This window comes from Apium graveolens, chromosome 8, assembly GCF_009905375.1.
Source record: "Apium graveolens cultivar Ventura chromosome 8, ASM990537v1, whole genome shotgun sequence".
NCBI lineage: Eukaryota > Viridiplantae > Streptophyta > Magnoliopsida > Apiales > Apiaceae > Apium > Apium graveolens.
The window spans coordinates 13833652-13854796 of record NC_133654.1 but is presented as its reverse complement, the minus strand read 5'-3'; the positions used below and the strand labels follow the sequence as shown (position 1 = coordinate 13854796).

At 32.9% G+C, this 21145-nt stretch overlaps 1 protein-coding gene across 1 annotated transcript; it reads left to right on the top strand.

Moving 5' to 3' along the window:
• The first annotated feature begins 1199 nt into the window (after positions 1-1199).
• Positions 1200-6524, top strand: LOC141680393 (putative polygalacturonase). The gene is made up of 5 exons (XM_074486631.1): positions 1200-1836; positions 3153-3273; positions 4041-4289; positions 5155-5308; positions 5767-6524. Exons 1-5 carry the CDS (start codon positions 1402-1404, stop codon positions 6290-6292), a joined length of 1485 nt encoding a protein of 494 aa, XP_074342732.1. The 5' UTR covers positions 1200-1401; the 3' UTR covers positions 6293-6524.
• The last annotated feature ends 14621 nt before the right edge of the window (positions 6525-21145 follow it).

The window sequence follows — 21145 nt, the reverse complement described above, 5'->3', positions numbered from 1 at the left end:
TGACCCAAGTAATTATTTAACTTTTTACTACTTGATTCTGTAGCAAAAGGAGATAATGAGTTTGTATTAGGAATATTGTTTACAATAACACAGAATTATCGATATATTGCCTAAGCTTCTCTTTGCAGTTTGATTAAATATGATCTCTCGGAAAGCTCAACTGCAACGCTGTTCTTGTGTTACTGTAAAATTAAACGGATGAAGCAAAGTAAAATAACTTCCACATTTGCATTAAGCAGCAGTTGATTTGATTTATCGATATAATTAAAAACATATTTCCTGCATAATATTCTTTTTGCACAATTTTTTGGATGATGCAAGAACAGGAAGGGAAAAATGTTAAAAATAACAATATTTTGGTACAAATAGCTGAAAATACCCATTCCGGAAGTGGATAGCTAAAAATACCATTTTGAATATGTATTTGTCATTTGGGTATTCTATTTTATACTAGATACGCATTTGCCAAATGAGTATCCAATTTTATTTTTTTAAAAGCAAATGCGTATCTCAATGGTGCCAAATACGTATTTTAATGATAATATCTAAACTATCAAATACATATTACACTTATCCAATTACAAAATACTTATTACAAAATACGTATTCAAAACAATATTTTCAGCAATGTGTTTTGAAAATAGATATTTTTAACAATTGAATCTTAAAAATGGATATTTTTAAATATCATCCCATCCAAAGTACATGGCCTAATTCATTCGAACTCTGTAATCTAGAGGTTTGTTTCTGAATGTACTAATTATATATTTTTAATAATTTTTAAATTATTTATTATTTTTTTTGTCAATTTTCCAAATAAATTGATTTAGATGATTTTTAACCATTTTATTTTAAATTTATCTTACGTTTTCTTAATCAAGACAATTAGTTATCACTCACCGTTTAGTAATTAATGAAAATCCCGATGAGTCATCGAGTGAAGAATGAATATTGTTTAACAGACATGATATTTTATTTTATTTTATTTTTTTGTCGGGAAACATGATATTATATTTGTCCAATACAAAATTTAGAAAAATATTTTACATCCATCCTCTAATGTAATCAATAATAAATTTTTAATTAACTAATTTTTTTTCAAATTAACAATCCATAACATTAATATTAAAGGATTCCATAAAACTTTATTCCTAATATTGATATACTATTTTTAATTGTTTGAAGTCATTTTCATACCTTCACCTTCCCTTCCACTGTACTCCAGCCTCAAAACTCATTTCAACACTTACCATTTCTGACATTGCCACTCTAACCTCTACATCCTAATTTCACCAAACCCTAATTTCAAGATCCATATGATCCCCTCAAAACCAATTCAATTCAATCTCAATTCCACCATTCCAATCCAAATCTTGAAAAACCCATCTCTCTAATTTTAAAATGATGGTCGAAAACCTAGCTTCCCCACCACCCCTCCATCATACCCGACCCGAATTCCGAAAACGGGTCACCACATTTTTCACATCTCATAGAACTCTGTTCACTGTTCTTTGGATCATAGCATTCTTGTCTGTGTTTATATGGCAAAATGATTTTGTTGATCAGTTTTCGAGTTTTCGAAAAGTGGGGAATATTAGAGAAATGCCTAAATTGAGGCCTGTGGTGTTTAATTTGACTGATTTTGGGGGAATTGGTGATGGGGTTAGTTTGAATACAGAGGCATTTGAGAAGGCTGTGTTTGCGATTTCGAAACTTGGGAGGAAAGGTGGTGGGCAGCTTAATGTGCCTGCTGGGAATTGGTTAACCGCGCCGTTTAATCTTACTAGTCATATGACTTTGTTTCTTGCTGAAGGTGCTGTTATACTTGGCATTGATGTGAGTACCTTTTTTTGGCTTTTAAGATCGATCTTGCTCGCATACGAAAATTTGGTTTTTTAGTTCATGTGCAGTTGAATATGTAGAATGTGCATTTACACTAAGTTTTGTGTAGCTTCTTTTGAAGCCTAATAGTGAAAATGAGGCTACTAGAAAAGCACAAATTCAGACCTATTTTTTGCTAAGATGGGATCTAGCGAAAATTATTTTAAGGCATATATAACTATATAGCATACACACTTAACAAAAACAAGTTTGTTGATGCTTAAAATGATTATAAAAATAATTGTACGTGTCAATATCTCAAACATATCATATCATAGTTTCTTTTCTCGAATTTTTTTTCCACCCCCGCTTTGTGATCATAATGAAACTTGCAAAGAATCACTATCTTGGACTTGCAAATCTTGCTCGTACTCTTGAAGCACTATTAAGTGGACTAGTACGTATGCTACTCATTACAACAAATATACTACGTAGAACTATTTAGGAACATTGGCAAATTGCGAAGATAATTATTTATGAGAAAACAATATTTTAACTGTTTTGTTGTCTGCTGTATGTCGCTTGTTACATATGGACTAGGATTTTATGCAGACTTGTTATAGTGCATTATAAAGTGTGTTTCCATGAATCTGACTGGCTTTTATTGTCATTTAGCGGATTAGTGGATACTCACAAACTAGAATTTGTAGCTTGTTAGTTGGCAAAGAGAAGATATCATGTGTGTTAGATGTAACTAATTATTTGATGACACCATGGTGAGGTTATTTGAACTCGGCTCAACACGAACTTCAAGGTATCCTCAAGTTTAAAGAAAAAACATGGTTCAAGATTTCTTTTCTTAACTATTCTTTTTCCATCATCTCATATCAATTATATGATCAAATATGTTGAGATGACTGTTGTGATGGTAGCATTTTCACTTTGACAACCTAAATGATTAGCTAACCTCAGCTAAGTAGTTGTCAATTTGCCTGTAATTATTGCAAACGTGCCGAAGAAGAATACTCTAATAAGAAGCAAATATTCATTTGAATTGTAGCAAGTTACTTCTTTGACGTGTCTACCTATAATTAGACGGCTAAAATTTTAAGTTGTCATAGGTGCAATATTTTAGATGTATCCTTTGTGTTGATCCGGTGGACCATTTAATGAAGAAGATATTATGTATATATATAATTTGGTCATTAGTAATTACTCATCACATCCATTTGCATTCCATATATATATATATTTAAATGAACTGCATATTAAGCTTGTACTGTAATGTATAGCTCTGTAACATAGCTTTCTTTGCCCTATCTCTGATATAGGATGAGAAGTACTGGCCTCTAATGCCTCCACTGCCCTCATATGGATGCGGACGTGAACATCCTGGTCCCCGATATGGAAGTCTGATACATGGTCAAAATCTCAGAGATATCGTTATAACAGGTTAGCATCGTAATTCTCTCTCTTTACAAAAGGTTGGCTTGTAAAACCACAAACTGCAACAAGTTCCTTAAGACAGAGTAATTAAGTATATTGATTTCTATTGGTTTCAAAATATCAATCTCTAGTTGGTTGGATGGAACAGAGTGGAGCTGGTAGTGTTATGATAATAGTAAGAATAAAAAGAGGCAAGATTGAATACAATGCTAGATGTATAAAGATGATATAATTAGGTATGGGAAAGATATTAGTAATTGGAATGTAAATGACTTATGCGCATCCACTCGTGTATTGGATGAAATTAGTCTTTCAGACGTGTAGCATGGAATGAAGAAATTTCAGTTATACATAGAAGTCTACGAAATAATTTAAATGTTAATTTTCGTTCCATTCCTTTCAACAGAGCGGAGTTCTATGCTCCGTTGAGTTTGAAGGAATGGAATAATTTAAAAAATTGTGAAGAAACTTTTAAAGGATGTAAGAAGGAAGATTGAAAAGAAATGAGTGCAAACTTTTTTATAATAGGAGGTTTCTGGTGTGTAGGAATGAATCATAAGAACACACTGGATATGTTTGTTTAGGTATGTAGGATCCATAACAAACAAAATCCTTTATGTAAAAAAGCATAAATGAGATATTATCATATTAACCAAATAAAAAAGGTCGTCGGCCGTGATGATCATTTTTGGTAGTATTAGATGATTGGTCAGATGATCACGGATATAATGGAGTAAAGGTTCTGATGATTACAATTTTACTCTTGATAACAGGGCATAATGGTACCATTAATGGGCAGGGTCAATCATGGTGGAAGAAATATCGACGGAAACTTTTGAATTACACTAGAGGCCCGCTTGTGCAAATTATGTGGTCAAGCGATATTCTGATTTCTAACATAACTTTGCGTGATTCTCCCTTTTGGACGCTCCATCCATATGACTGCAAAAATATAACGATTAGAGATATGACAATCTTGGCTCCCATATCCGAAGCACCAAACACTGATGGTATAGATCCTGGTAAGTGTCCCCGTTGATATGTTGTCATGTTTTAATGTGTTTATTATCTTTCATGTTCTCTTACATAAGTAGCTCAATATGTGTAGGTCATTTGTTCACCAGTGATGTTAATTTATAAAGTTGGTACCTGGACAATCAATCTGTACCGTGTAAAAAATTCCAGTGATTAACTTGTCATGTCACTTCATACTACGATACTAGATGAACTTAGTCTATTATTTTGTAAGTATTAAGATGCTTGTTGGAAGTCTAGAAAACAACTGTGATAGCTATCAAAGTCTACGTTAATTGAAAATGTAATTGTAATGTCAGTATCACAAAATGAAGACCTTTTCTAATATTCGTTGTAGAAGCTTTCATATATTGTTTTAAATGTAAAGGATATGTCACATCACAAAAAAATTTGTAAAAGATGTGTTATAGAAGGTTTAGATACTTATGCAACCTTGTTTTCTTACTTAAATGGCCATCATGTTCTCTGCATAATTGGACCATTATGTACCTGAACAATTAATTTGTACTGTGTTAAGATATTCAACTTACTCCCTATCGTGGTGACTAACTTGTCATATCACTTCATAATACGACACGAATAAACGTAGATTATTAATTTGTAAGTTTTAAGATAGTTGTTGGAAATTTAGGAACCAATTGTGATGTTAACAAACTGTACGTCAATTGATATTGTAATGTAGGTATCACAAAATGTAGACCATGTCAAAAAATCGCCGTAGAAGCTTCCATATATTCTTAAATAGAAAAGATGTGTTCTAAAAGCTTTCCTATATTTTTAACGTTTTCGATCATATTTATATCTTTTCTCTCAGTGTTTAATGATAATTTTCTGTTTTCATGGCCAGAACAGATTCATGTGAAGATATGTTAATTGAGGACTCTTACATAAGTGTAGGAGATGATGCCATTGCAATAAAGAGTGGTTGGGATCAATATGGGATCTCATATGGACGGCCGTCAAAGAACATTCACATTCGAAACCTTGTTGTTCGCTCTATGGTCAGGTAAAACTTTGTGTCTGCTTGATTCTCTACCTTGTTCATGCATTGTTCGCTGCTGCTAAGAAGTGATTAGAAGGCATTGAGTTGAACATAACTGAGTGGCATGTCTTCGAAATGTGTGCATTGGAAGAACAACGTAAATTAGATTGTTCAATGGCTTAAATAAGAAAATAAAATAAATGACCCATTTATTATAGACATGAGAAATCATGAAATTCGCACTGTTAAGAAAATACTATCTTGAGTAATTTAATATATCCTTTACCAGTCGTATACTTGGCACTAAAATAAATCACAAGATGGTAGAAATAGCGGAGGGTTATTAAATGTCATGCAACCTGTCCTATGAAGACCACGATATGTGCCTTAACAAGTTTATCATTTTTAAAATGTAACCAAATGATTATTGTGTTGAATGACTTTTAATATAACAAACGCCTATGTTGGTTGATCTACAACAGTGCTGGCATATCGATAGGCAGTGAGATGTCTGGTGGAGTGTCAAACGTCACGGTGGAGAATGTCCTTATCTGGGATTCAAGACGTGCTGTTCGAATTAAGACAGCCGCTGGGAGAGGAGGATATGTTAAAGATATTACTTACCGGAATCTAACATTTTCAAATGTCCGAGTTGGAATAGTAATCAAGACGGATTATAATGAACATCCGAACGGAGAATTTGACCCCAAGGCTGTCCCAGTGCTTGAAGATATTACTTACACGTCTATCCACGGAGAAGGGGTCCGCGTTCCTGTAAGAATACATGGAAGCAGCGATATTCCTGTTAGAAATGTCACTTTCCGTGACATGTCAGTGGGAATTACATACAAGAAGAAGCATATATTCCAGTGTGCTTATGTAGAAGGTCGAGTAATAGGATCGGTTTACCCTGCTCCTTGTGAAAACCTTGATTTATATGATGAGCATGAACAGCTTGTTACAAAGTCCGCATCCCAGAACGTATCGGATATAGATTATGATTTTTGAGAGTATTCTTGGTATACATTGTATCTTTCAGGTGAGAATGGGTTCAAAAGAAAAGGTTGTATGTAACCAATGCTTTTGTTGTTTGTATCTTTTAGTTAGTCAAATTTCCTTCATTAACTCTGTAATTTTTCATTTTACAGATTGTATATAGATATCCACTTTGGTGATAGCAAAACAAGTTTCATGGTGCCTATTTTACTTTATAAGAGTAATTTCAAAATTTCCTGTTTTAACCAGGGGTATTATCAACAAACTGTTCAGAAAATATTCAGAGTTTCTACGAAAACAACCAATGATTTGTAGCAAGCTAAACATGTCTTTTGTTAGGAAGATGTTAGGTATTCCGAATCGGAACCCAAAATTATTTCCAACTAATTTTGTATAATATCTATAGTTGGTAAACTTCTTAATAGGAAGATGTGATCTTGCTGGCATACATATAGGCACACGAATTAAAACACCTACTATATTATTCGGGAATAGTTTTGGAAACCAATTCGGTGCACCTGGCCCGAGCTCTAGCTCCTTTTGTTAATTTGTATGCATTCTGAGTGAAAAAGGAGGTGTTTGCGTAAAAGGTAGTGCAAGCAACCCATGTTATATTTGAGTAGGGGGGGGGGGGATGCATTGCATGTGATATGAATAAACTGCTTTTGTGACAAATATTATGATTGTTTAAAGATGCATATTTTGTACATGTCAACAAAATGATATCCATCTAAACGATGCCTTTCAAATGACACACCACATGCAATCACTCATCAAATGCAGAACATGCGTAACAGGTGATCTCAATTAGACGGACACAAAATTAGTTTTAAAAACATACTGAAAGCCTAAAATTTCTTCAGATTTTGTAACAAGATCAGTTTACTCTGAAGTAGGGGTTAATTTTGAATTTAGTAAGATTTACCACCTATATTTACAAGGAGATATGTTTGGATATTTATTTTTTATTCACTGATGAGAACAATGCATTATCAAGAAGAGTGTATCATCATGTAAAGAATTGACTTGAGTGTTACTTTTTATGTTATTATATATTAAATGCTAAATGTTCGGTACGTGAGCATCCCTAACGTATCATACTAATTTGGTATGATTTTTACTCCAAAATGATTATAAACTATTTTCAAATTACTACAACTAATACTAATTTATATACCAAACGAAATTTTATTGTAAGATATGGTTTAAAAGTTCCGTCAAGAAAAAGATATGGTATAAAAGAGGAACAAATATATTTATATGGAGCATGTTGAAATATGAAAAAGAAAATTACTAAGTGTGTAATTTTTACTTTTTTAGTGTGACACTGAAATGAAAGTTTAAAATTGGGTTGATGTGACATAAAAATAATGTAAAGTATAAATTTAATTATGTTTGAAGATGATCAGACTTCTTATTTCGAGTAATTTTTGGTGTCAAATTAAAATAATGTAAATTTTAAAGGGGACGTGTAAAATAATTTATAAGAAAAAAAATTGAAATTGAGCTGGAGATGATTTTACACATTTTCTCTTCTTTTTTTTTTTCAAGAAAAGACGTTATACATTAATATTACTAGCCTATAACCCCTGCGATGCACGAGTTCCCGTTAATATTTAATTTTTTTCTTTATCTCGTCATATTATAATTATACAATATTTATATAAATATAAAATAATTATAAATTTATTATTAAAATTATAAGATAACCTGTAATTGTAGTTTAGTAGGATAAGTAGACATATGTCTAATAATTTAATAATTTAGTAGTTTAGCGGATATACAATAGTATTTATTTATTTTTTAATAATAGAATAAATTGTGTCGTAGTTTAGTAGAATAAACAAATTATGTCTGGTAGTTTAACGGATATATAGCATTATTTATTAATTATTATAATAAGCAAAATTAGGAAATAACCGTTGACCAAATTATAACGCATTCTGGTTATTACTGTACAATATAGATTACAAACATCTTTTACAGATAATGTTAAACAAACCCGGAAAATTAAATCTTAGAGTAATAAAAAAATAAAGTCGATGATCAGGCGAGAGTGTATGAACACTAATCTACACTAGTCTACTTGTTTTGATGTTGGAGTCGGTCTCAAAAATTACATGTTTGAAAATTAAGACTTTGCACCCACTCAAGTGTGAGATGTACGAAAAACCTGTGCCCGAAAATCTGGTCCGGCCCGATCCGGTCAAAGTCTGGTCAAGTCCGGTTCGATCAAAATCCAGCCCGGTCTCGGCCCGGACTTAGGGCCTCGACGGGCCGGACAAAACCCGGCACGGACCGACCCGGTTAAAAGCCCGAGCTTCGTCCCGACCCGTTTAAAATCCCAAAAAATCCCGGTTAAAATCTGATTATTCTAATATATTTGGATAACATTGATAAAACATAGTATTCCATAAACATGTTTATTTTTTTCCCAACTTAAATATTTTCAACGAAGTAATGTTTTCATAAAATATTCCATGCAAACTAATACATTTCTACGATGATCTAGTTGCTAACATATATAGTCTTCATGATCTCTAATAAAACTCGATATGATTTAAATTAGAAAAAAAACCCGTCCCGATCCGATCCGGCCCGAAAAAAAGCCCGGTGAGACCCGCCTCGTGGGCCCAAATGGGCTTTGACATTTTCGAAAAGCCCGACCCGACCCGATCAAAGTGAAAGCCTGAAAATCCCGGCTCGGTCAAAGCCCGTGCTTTTTAAGGCCTGGTCAAAACCCGGCGCAGTGGACCTTTTGTGCATCTCTACTCAAGTGCATAAAACACTCAACAACAATACATCTATTATCTCTATTTTAGTAGCAATAAATTATAAATTGACCGAAATTATCACGAATCTAGTTATATAATATGAAAGTACGAACTACCCCATCTTTACTCCGACAAAATATTATCCTAAACTTTGCGATTTCTTTACCTCCAAATATTAAAAAGGACCGTGGTAAATTTTTTCATATTAATCTCACTTCAATTATCTAGTGCAAAGAAAATATACCATTTGAAATCTTCCGTTTTGTCTATTGCCTCTGCAATAACTTGATCTAGCACAACAAGTTGCCAACACTTCATGGCATATGGACAAGTTAAAAACAGATGCAAACGATTCTTAACCCAACCTTCATGGATGCTGCAAAGCAAAGAAGTCTGTACTCCTACTGAACTCAATTATTTTTTTGGAAGACAATCTCTAACAACCTTCCAAATAAAGTTCTTCACTTTGGAAGGAACACGTAAACTCCAAATCTTCAATTATTCTCCAAGTACTCTAATGTGTGAAAGATTGCATATAGATGCCATGATTAGTCAACAACCAGATTTTACTGAATAATGACCATCCTTAGAGGGATGCCATATAATCTGGTCCCTTGTAAAAAGTCTAGGTAATGAAATTTAAATCTCCTTAACATGATGTTCATTAAATTACTCTTTCATAGCTTCAACATCTCACTTATTCATGTCAGGTACCATAAGCTCACTCACTCTCAAATCCTAAAATTCTGAATGTGTTTGTGTTTTAATATGAAAATTTATTGAATTTCATAACCCTTAACAAATATAGATGTGTCATTATCAACCTTTCATCTAACACCACTATCAAGAATAAGCTTGGATTGTCATATACTTTTTTCAGATAAAACTATTGTTATGCGCTATTGTGGTATTTAAAAAATCCCGTCAAGAAAAATATTAGCCTTGAAGACCTTACTCACAAGTGAATCTGGATTAGCAATGAACTTCCAACTTTGTCTAGCTCACATGGCTTACTTGAAGGCATGAAAATACCAATAGCAAAGTCCACCAAATTTTTATTTCATGGGCATCACCAGCACTTCTCTCCCGGCCTTGGACAACTTCAAATAAAAACTAAATTATATATTTAGTCATCAGATAAATCATGATTTCTTTCTATGATATAATCAAAATATTAATTGAAATTCGATATGCACTACTTGAACATTGGTGGAAAAATATACTTGATAGTTAGTACTTTATATGTAATATTTTAATAATTTAATTTATAATAAAATTGATTAATATTTTCTCAAAATAGCTAAAAAACAAAAATATATGAATATAATAATGACTACTGAATTTAGATCACATGGATTTGGATCTTATCCCAAATTTAGATCATTACATGGTTGAAGTTGGCTTAACACTTTTTTTTTTATCTCAGTATGTTACATAACGTCCATCTCTTCATCTAAGAATACCAAATAAGCAAATATATCTCGGAAATACTGCATAAAGCAGCTTATGGGGATGATGATATTATATACGCAACCTTACCCACATTCAAAAAAAATGAACAGACTCATGTTTCCCTCCGCACACCTGCACAATCCGACTCTCTTTCTCCTATTTGTTTATACCTAGCAACAATAAAATAATAAAAACCCCAAAATATTCTAAACACACACACACACACTTGTGAACGCAAACACATACACATACATGCATGCAATATACTCCTATATCAACCTTTCTTTCATCAACATATATACACATATATTTCTTTTTTGCATTATGGCTTCAATGGTCATGCAAATTGGTTCCTAAAATACAAGATATATATTATTTAGATTTTTTAGGGAAGTTTTGGTGTTTGCCGGATTCAGAATTTAGCCGGATCTTCGGTTTGAGTTTTAGCCGGATCTATAATTTGATCAATTATTTTGATAATATGTTCATCATGTTGTGGTTATCTTGCTTTGTACATAATAATTTTTTTGAAATTTTCAACATAGTCGAACTTTGGCCATAATGGTCATGTAGATCATTTTTATAATATATGATATGAATTTTTTTTATTTTTTTCGAAAATTTTTGATCTTTGGGGATTCCAAATTTAGTCGGATCTTCAGTTTGAATTTTAGCCGGATCTCTGATTTGACAAATTCTTTCGATAATCTATTCACCATGCTGTGGTTGTCTCGTTTTGTGCGTAATAGATTTTTTAGAATTTTAGGCATAGTTGGACTTTGGCCGGGAATTTTATCCTTTGGCCGTATTATTCAAAAGTTGTTTCGTGAAATTATTATTTTTAAATAAAAAAAAATTCAATTATTACCTTGAAAAGAGTTTCCATCATTTATCAAGAATACAATCCGGATGAAAAGAGTTTCCATCATTTATCAAAGTATATCATCTAACTGAAAATTAAGAAAGTACTCCCAGAAATTTTGATGCGTCATTATCAACCTCTCATCTAACACCACTATAAAGAATAAGCTTGGATTGTCATATACTTTTTTCAGATAAAAATATTGTTATGCCCTATTGTGGTATTTAAAAAATCCCATCAAGGAAAAAATTAGCCTTGAAGACCTTACTCACAAGTGAATCTGGATTAACAATGAACTTTCAACCTTGTCAAACTCACATGGCTTACTTGAAGGCATGAAAATACCAATAGCCAAGTCCACCAAAATCATTTTTCTTGGGCATCACTAGAACTTCTCTCTCGGCCTTAGAAAACTTCAAATAAAAACTAAATTATATATTTAGTCATCAGATAAATCATGATTTTTTTCTATGATATAATCGAAATATTAATTGAAATTCGAAATGCACTACTTGAACATTGGTGGAAGAATATATTTGATAGTTAGTACTTTTTATGTAATATTTTAATAATTTAATTTATAATGAAATTGATTAATATTTTATCAAAATAGTTAAAAACTAAACTATATAAATAAAATAATGATTACTGAATTTAGATCACATGAATTTAGATCTTATCCCAAATTTGGATCATTACATGGTTGAAGTTGGCTTAACACTTTTTAATCTCAATATATCCTGTAATGCCCATCTCTTCGTGTATGACTACCAAGTAAGCAAATATATCTCGAAAATACTGCATAAAGCAGTATATGGGAGGAGGGTATTATATACGCAACCTTACCCACATTCAAAAAAATGAACAGATTTATTTTTCCCTCCGCACACCTACACAATCCTACTCTCTTTCCTCACTGTTGTGCAAGACATGCCTATATAATAACAAGACTAATTCACATTACAAACCCTGAGATTTAGTTGTTTGACAACCCTGAGATTTAGTTGCTTGATAATTAATTTTATATTATGTATTATTTTTTTTGAGTCTGTAAAAAGGTTAGAATATTAGATTAGAGGATTTTTTTGTGAATAAATTCAAGCTAAAGAATAAACTCTGGAAGAAGATTAAGCCATGATCATGCCTCAGAGAAAAGTGTAGAAACTTGAAATTGAATAAAGTTGTTCTAGGAAAAATGTTCTAAGTCAAGAAATCTACAAGTCACAGATCAAGCAATATCGAGAAGTCATTCAAGAAGTCCAAAATAGCTTATCGAGAAGTCCAAAATGGCTTATAGAGAAGTCTCAGAGATATCTACAAGTCAAATGAAGATGTAGAGAACTGTAGATATCGACTAGTCATTTCTGCATGTAGAGAACTCAGAGATATCGACAAGTGAAATGAAGATGTGAAGAATTGGAGATATCGACAAGTCAATTTATTAGAGATCTCAGAGATATCGACAAGTCAAAATGTGTATGTAGAGATCTCAGAGATATCGACAAGTCATTTCCACATGTAGAGATCTCAGACATATCGACAAGTCATTTCACATGCAAAGATCAAGAGACCTCGACAAGTCAAATATACCTATAGAGAACTCAGAGATTTTGATAAGTCACTATACTTATCGAGATGTCACTTCTCTATAGAACAAACTGGAGATCTCGATATGCCTCTCAAATATAGAATGTAGACAAGTTCAAGATTCAAGATTATCAGTCAACAAACGATCTATTTACTAGATTAAAAAGTCTACATAGTAGTTGGGAGAATACAAGATCAGGGGTCAAGATTAACTGGACAAAGGATGGTCAAAGACCTGCAAGATTCTGCACAGATTTGCTAAGTTATAAATGGAAATAGAAAAAGGTTGCTTTAGAAAGTAGTTTAGTACATTTTAGTGCAAGTCTTGTAAACTTGTGCTGCTAGTGTATATATCATGCACTGGTCCTTGGTTTAGTTGTAACAAACAGATTAATATTTTCTTGTATTATCTCAAGGAAGAAACTGAGCTCTTATATTGTTAAGAACCCAGAATTTGTAGCAAGACAAACTTAATTAATACAAATTAAGTAAGTTTTGAAATATTGTGCTTGTTGATTTATTTACGTTAACACAATATCTCTGCAAATATGAACTTCTTTGTTCATAAAATATCCAAACAAGTTTTAAAAAGGCTAAAAATACAAGAAACACATTCACTCCCCTCTGTGTTGCATTCAATATCTAACAAGTTGTATCAGAGAAATTCTAAAAGTAAACAGATAAAGATCTTGGAAGAATGAGTGCACAAAAGATAAGCAGTATCAAGATACTAGCCTTTGATACAATCAATTATACACTTTAGAAGAAAAAGATGATGTTGTTCATAAGAATGGCCAACCCAATATACATTCAGATTCTCAAGAATGGCCCTTTTATTCCCATGGAAAGGGTTGATGAATCTTCTGATGGAGACATGGTCATTCCAGCTCACTTTGCCCCTAAAGACCCCTCAAAATACACTATACCTGAAAAAGAAAAAGTCTTTCTGGACAGTGGCCTGCAACTAATTCTGATAGAGTCACTTGACAATGTTATGTACAACAATATTATCAACTGTGACATAGCCAAACAGATTTGGGAGACGATTGAGATTTTGTGTGAGGGTACAAATGAAGTAAGGCCTAATCAAAGGAGAATACTGGTGTCTCAGTATGAGGGTTTCATGGCCAAGCCTAAAGAAGGAATTACTGAAGTTTTTGAAAGGTTCAACAAACTGATAAATGACTTGTAACTTCATGATAAATATTATGAAGCTGAGTAGGTTAACCTAAAGTTTTTGCTAGCTCTTCCTAACCATCTTGAACAGAAGATATCAGCTATTAGAGAAGGAAGAGACTTGAGTTGAATGACACTGGAAGTCTTGTATGGGATCTTGAAGACATATGAACTTGAAATGTTGCAAAGAAAGTCATTAAAGGCAAATCAAGGACATGTGGTTGATGGTTCCAGTGCCTTAGTTGTTAATGACAGTGAAGCAAGTGAAGATGAACAAGATGCTTAAGCTCCAGTCATTCATGTTGTTGAGCAAAAGAACAAGGGACCTCAGAAACAAGTTGTTTTAGAGCTAGAGGAAGATGAATACTACACCCTTGATGAGCTAGATGATATAGATCAATCCATGGCTTACCTGGCTAGAAAATTTTCCAACATAAGGGTAAAAAAGCCAAGATTTTTCAAGAGCAGGGGACAGTCCTCAAATAGCAACAACTGGAAACCAAAAACTCAGTATAACTCAACTAGTAAAGGTGGCTACAAGACTAGATCTGTTGACGGATCAAAGATAAGGTGCTTTAACTGTGATGAGTTGGGCCACTTTGCTACTGAGTGCAGGAAGCCAAAGAAAGTGAAGAAGGATAAAGCCTATCTGGAATTAGAAGCAAAGTATGAAGCTCTCTTGAAGAAACAACGGGGAAAGGATTATATAGATGAAGGCAAGAGTTGGGATGATACTGATGAAGAAGATGAGAATGAAGAATTTGAAAGTTATGCACTTATGGCTCTTGAACAAGGAGAATCATCCTCATTAAAATCAGAGGTACCAACTCTAACTACCATTGATTTAAATACAAGCCAATATAAATAAACTGTTGAAAAGATGTGTGTTGAGATGTTTCATATCCACACAAGTATGGTGGCAGCTACTGAGGAAGTGAGTAGACTGTCAAAGACAAATGAGAAGCTTGAGATTGAGAAGCAAGAATTGGAACTGCAGCTTGTTAAGCTTGAAATTGTCAAGCAAGAAAATGATTATTTGAAGAACAAGTTCAAGTGTGCAAATGAAATTGAAGCTGTGTTGAGGAAAAAGTTGGAGAAGAATGAGGTGAAACTGAAGTCTTTCAAAAATGCATCTCAGTTGGTTGGACAGTACCATGAGAAAAACAAACCATGTGCTAATGTAGCTATTGGTTTGGACTAAATGCCTTGAACAACAATAAGAAATGTAATATTCGGGATATGACGTGTAATTATTTTTGTCAATAAATAAATATTATGTGATTATTATATGAATTTTTAATAAATTATCTGTTAATTGGTGTCTGTGTTTGGGTGTTTATATGTGGTAAAATATGAGAATTTTAATTTTTATATGTCTAAAATAAAGTATAGATAATTTGATAGTTTTCTAGTAATTTATATGTTGTTACATGATTTTACAAAGGATTTATAGATTTAATAAATTATTTTTTAGATTAATTATAAATTATTTTGAATAAACGGGAATCGTCCAACTTCAACCATTTTTACGTTTTTACGTTTTTACTACCCGAAAGTCCCGGAAAAACTCTTTCCTAACCTAATTTAATTATTCCGAGCATTTTAAGTGTTTTGACTTTTTTGATCCGGAGTACGGTTTTATCTATACGGTTCTTGGTATGAATTTTACGATATAATTTTCATTTCGGTAAATCGATAAAACCCGTATTTTTGAAAAACAGGATATTTTGATTAAACTATTATAATATCTTCTCGTAATTCATGTAACCAAAGCGCTGAGACCAAGACTGTTTACAAAAAGCTTGGTTTTGATAATTATCCAAAAATCGGTACCGAATTGGATCAGTTTTATTAATACCCAACAATTAAATATTCTATTTTTATATCCTATATGATCCAACGGGGTACCAATATTTCATAAATATAAATAGCGCTTACCTTATTTTATTTTGTACAGATAAACACAATTAAACAGTAAAATTATATATATTTTCAGAGAAAAACCCTAGAATTCATCGTGTTCTTCATAATCAAACGGAGATTTGAATGCGTTATCGAAGTCGGATTTTTATGTTCAACTACCCAAAACGAAGGTCATGAGAAGTACTATCAGATTCCATAACCCATACTACTACAGAATCAATCAGTATTTTTCTATAATTTTATTTATTTTTGAATAAATTATGATTAAATTACGGATTCTTGATTTGATGTTGTTTGTATGATTTGATGCTTCCATGGTATAGAGAATTGAATTCTAATCATTTTGGTATATCATAAGCTTGATTTGGAGTTCAATAACATGTTGACATTTGTATTTAATCTTCGAATTATGAAATTAAGGTTTATAAAACCGTTTGAATGTTTTCAATTAAAATTATGGGTTATTAGTGAAATTGATTGATACCAACGTGTAGAGCTTGTAACAAGGAATCGATTGGTGGTCGTTTGAAGTACCGACGATACCAGAATCGAGTTGGCCGGAGCAACGAAGAACTCGCCATCCAACGAGTTTTCTTCGAGCTTTTTCGGCCAACTCAGGGGTTATTTGATTGATTGGATTGCATGGTTAGATTCCATGTGATTTGTAGAGTATTTCTGGAACTTGTGGTGGCCTGACTGTACCGAAATCGTCTTCTCCGGTGAGACATGACGTTTTCCGGCGACGGGGTGTAAAAATTGCAGTTTGGTACCTGTAGTTTTGAAAACGATGCAGTTAGGTCCCGTAGTTTCTGGAATTTACAAAAATAGGATTCCTGTTTTAAAATTATTTAAAAATCATATTTTCTATTTATTTTAATTTCAGAAATTCATTTTAATATTTAAAAATTCCAAAAATTATTATTTTAGTTCCAAATTTTTTTTATTCAAAAATAAATCTGAATTATTTAATTAATTAATTTTAGTTAATAATTAATTATTTAATTAGTCAATTAATTTAAATATTAACTGATTAATTGATTTAGTTACTTATTAATTAACTTTAATTGATTATTTAATTAGATTTAATTATTTCTTTTAATTTTAAAATTCCAAAAAATAGTTTCGAGCTTTAAAATATTATTCTAAATTATGTTTAAGGCTCAATAATTATTATTAAATGATTTTAAAGTCGAATTCGGGTATTCGAACCTTGTTATTTATTTTTAAAATGATTCTATTGCCCGTTTTAATTCCGAAAATTTTTCAAAAATTTGTGTTAAATACCCGAAAAATCATTTTTAACCCCGAACCTTCTTTGAAAAGTTATTTTTATTGAATACCTTACGTTATATGTGCTATATGTGATCTAATTGATGTGTTATATGCTTTTATATTCATTGTTTGACGGTTTTCGTCATAACTTTCAATCCGTAAGTCGGATTTGGGTGAAACGAAGGGTATATAGAAGCTTGTAACAGCTACGTGACGGTTAGAATAAGATGGGGATGCGTATTGATAGATATTTGAATTGTCTAGCAGAGGAAGCGAGGCATAGAAAAGGAAAGCAAGTGTTCAGTGAATAAAACCGATAGACGAGTGCAAGTGGAAGAGAAGTCGGTTGGGATAAGGCAAGTATCTCTGAACTTTCTTGTGATTTTTATTCAGAATAGTTCTATTTTATATTGCAAGTGCTTTGAATTACTTAACCTTGAACCCTGATCACCTCAATTGATCTTGAGCCGTAAGCCTTATTATTTGTAAACCATTGATTGTTGAATCCCAGATACGAACCACATATATACGATACTACTCCACAAATACATACATACCGTACACCGATTATTGAAATGGATTTTCTTAACATACAAACATTCATACCTTGTACATCATAGAACTAATCCTTGTGTAACCATTAAACCATTGTTCTTCTATTATCTGATTCTCTTACAGGCTAGAAGCCAATCTTTATACACACCTTGTTATACCTTTATGGTACATACAAATCACCCTATACTTTAAGACAAATGTCATTTATGATTCTCTTTATTGAATTACATTGTTTATTATGTTGTTATTATAGAATTGAATGGTTTTCTAAATGTGGACTAGATTCGTGGTCAGACCAGATTCGTGGTCGTGTTAGGTCAATGTGTGCCTTGGATCCAGTATATAGAGCAGAGATGTGTGCTTTGCTCAGGGTTAGTTCGTGACTGATCAGCAGCCTAACCTTGGGTTTTAAAATAAAAGTGAATATCCAATTCTAATCATTGCTTAACAAGAAACTTGATTCCTCAAATCATTTCATTTGATCATTGTTTAATCTCAGTATTGTCATTGTGACTTGCTGAGCTAGTTAGCTCACACTTGCGAATCTGTTTATGTTCATTTCCAGTTAAGAAGGAAGTTTTTGGTAGCGAGGATCCCCAGACCAGGGTGCGAGCTAGGATTTCAAGTTGAGACGGAATAAGCTAGCAGGAGACTTCTGTTTTAGTTTTGAGTTTGAAAGTTTGTAATAATGTTTGTTAATCAGATATAAGTTAAATTAGTTGGGATTTGGTATGATGTAATGTAAATAAGGTTGTGGCTTATGTTCATACTTTAACCTGTTGCGATCCGTGGTTGTGTAAGGTAGGGTCATTGCATATATTATTTCATAAACATGTTTATATATTGTGTGTATTTGTGTTGTCAACCTCAAACTTCTGACCTGGGTTTGGAGGGCGTCACAAGAAAAATGAAGGTGACAAAGGTAAAGCAATTACAAACCAAGATGTCCCAGTTATGCTGAGAAAAGTTGATGCACCTTTGTTCTAGGCATGTGAGGTCAATTTTAGTGAGGTTGAGTTGGTCATCAAGCAAGAACTTGCGGATGAAGACAATGAAAAGAAGAATGAAGAAACCACTCCTACTGCTGAAATTTAAAAGAAGCCCATGGTTAATCAAGTTTCTAAGACACCAATCAAGAATGAGAATGCAAGAAAGAAAAGGAGAACACGAATGGGAAAATTGGAGTGAACAAGAGCAATTACTTTGTATTTGTTGCAGATGCTCCCAAGAAAAATTTCAGAAGTGTGGCTCAACCAATCACCTAACTCACCTTTATAAAAAGGCTGTTAGTGAGCCAAAAGTGGGAGCATGCAAATACAATAAAGCAAAGGCTGAAGATCCCTATTCCTTCTGTGACAAATTTAATTGCATTTCTTGCAATATGAAAGTGATGACAAGTTATCATAAACTAAAGATGTTAAAATTGGATCTACAACTAAAAAGGAAAATGCAAATCAGTCTTTGAACACTGTTCTTTCTGAATCATCAAATTTTACTTCTGCACTTCTGTTAAATGAAAAAAGTACCCAACACTGCTTGGGTAGCTAAACACACTTAATCCTCATTATGTGTAGGGAAAAGTGAAGAAACTCATATGGATCATAGAAAGTGGATGCTCCAGGCATATGATAGGTGATAAAGCCCTACTATCACAATTTGAGGAGATGGCTGGCCCATTAGTGACTTTTGGAGACAACAACAAAGGATTCACAATGGGATATGATAAGTTAGTTTTCTGAAATATTATCATTGAAGATGTAGCACTGGTAGTTGGTCTTGAGGTGAATCTCCTGAGTGTCAGTCAATTCACAGATAGAGGATTCAAGGTTTCATTTGACAAAGGAGACTGCTCAATTATCAGCAAAAAGACTGGTGAAGTTGCTTTGAAAGGGGCAAGAAAGGGAAGCTTGTTTGTTGCAGATTTATACTCAGCAAATAAGGATGGTATATGTTGCTGCTACACCAAGGCATCTATTGAGCAAAACAAGATGTGGCACAAGAAAGTCTCTCACCTGAACTACAAAACAATTAATACCTTGGTTAAAAAGGAATTGGTGAGAGACATGCCAAATTTAGAATTTGCTCAAGATGAAGTTCGTGAGGCTTTTCAAAAAGACATAATGAAAAGGTCTAGTCACAAAAGCAAAGTTGTGAATTTTATAAGTGCACCTCTGTAACTTATTCACATGGACCTGTTTGGACCAGTTAATGTCTTATCTATTTCTAGAAGGAAAAATGCACTTGTGATGGTGGATGACTACTCAAGGTACACATGGGTAGAGTTTATGCATTCAAAGGACAAAACTCCACACATCATAATTGAACACATAAAAAAGATTGAGAAGTAGGCTGAAGATCAAAATTGTGTGAAAAGATTGAGGAGTGACAATGGCATAGAATTCAGGAATGCAATCTTAACTGAATTCTGCAAAGACAAGAGTATTGTTCAAGAGTTCTCAGCTTCAAGGACACCTCAGCAAAATGGGATAGTTGAAAGGAAGAATAGAACTCTGGTTGAGGCTGCTAAAACAATGCTGCAAGATGCTAATTTGCCAACAAGTTTTTGGGAAGAAGCTGTCAACATTGCAGGCTACACTCAAAAAATATATCTCATCAACCAAAATCTTGGCAAGTCACCTTACTCAATTTTATCAAAAAGGAAGCCTATTGTGGAACATCTGGATGTGTTTTGAAGCAAGTGTTTTGTTTTAAAAGACAACTCTAAATATATGGGAAAATTTGACTCTAATGTTTTTAAAGTAATTTTTTTGGGATATTCATTGGAAAGAACTGCCTACAGAGTTAATGTGCTTGAACAAAAGAAAATTATGGAAATCACATATGTGACTTTTGATGATGACAAGTGTCCAGGCTTGGAATGCCTTGATGAGAATAAAGTTGAAGCCCTAAAGTTTGAAAATGTCAACATTGACAATGATTCTGAAGATGAAGCTGAGATTAACATAAGCAACAAAATGAATGAAGAGTCAACTGAGAAAGTGAATCATGAGAATGAAAACTCATCCCATACACCTGAATTTGATAGCACAAACTCAAGGGGAGAAATAGGAGAAATTTCTGTAAGTCATGCCAATGGTGAAGAAAATGCAGAAAATTCAAGTCAACAAAATCACAACAGAAAATGGGATAGGAGTCACACAAAAGATTCAATTACTGGTGATCCAAATGCTGGAGTGAGGACTAGAAGTGCAACTGCAAATGAATGTCTACATGCATGCTTTCTTTCACAAATTGAGCCTAAGA

Excerpts from the sequence above, each read along its gene's own strand:
- LOC141680393 (XM_074486631.1), top strand. The coding sequence starts at position 1,402 with ATGATGGTCGAAAACCTAGCTTCCCCACCACCCCTCCATCATACCCGA. Across the intron at positions 3,274-4,040 it reads CAGAGATATCGTTATAACAG|GGCATAATGGTACCATTAAT; the intron begins GTTAGCATCGTA and ends TCTTGATAACAG. Across the intron at positions 4,290-5,154 it reads CACTGATGGTATAGATCCTG|ATTCATGTGAAGATATGTTA; the intron begins GTAAGTGTCCCC and ends TGGCCAGAACAG.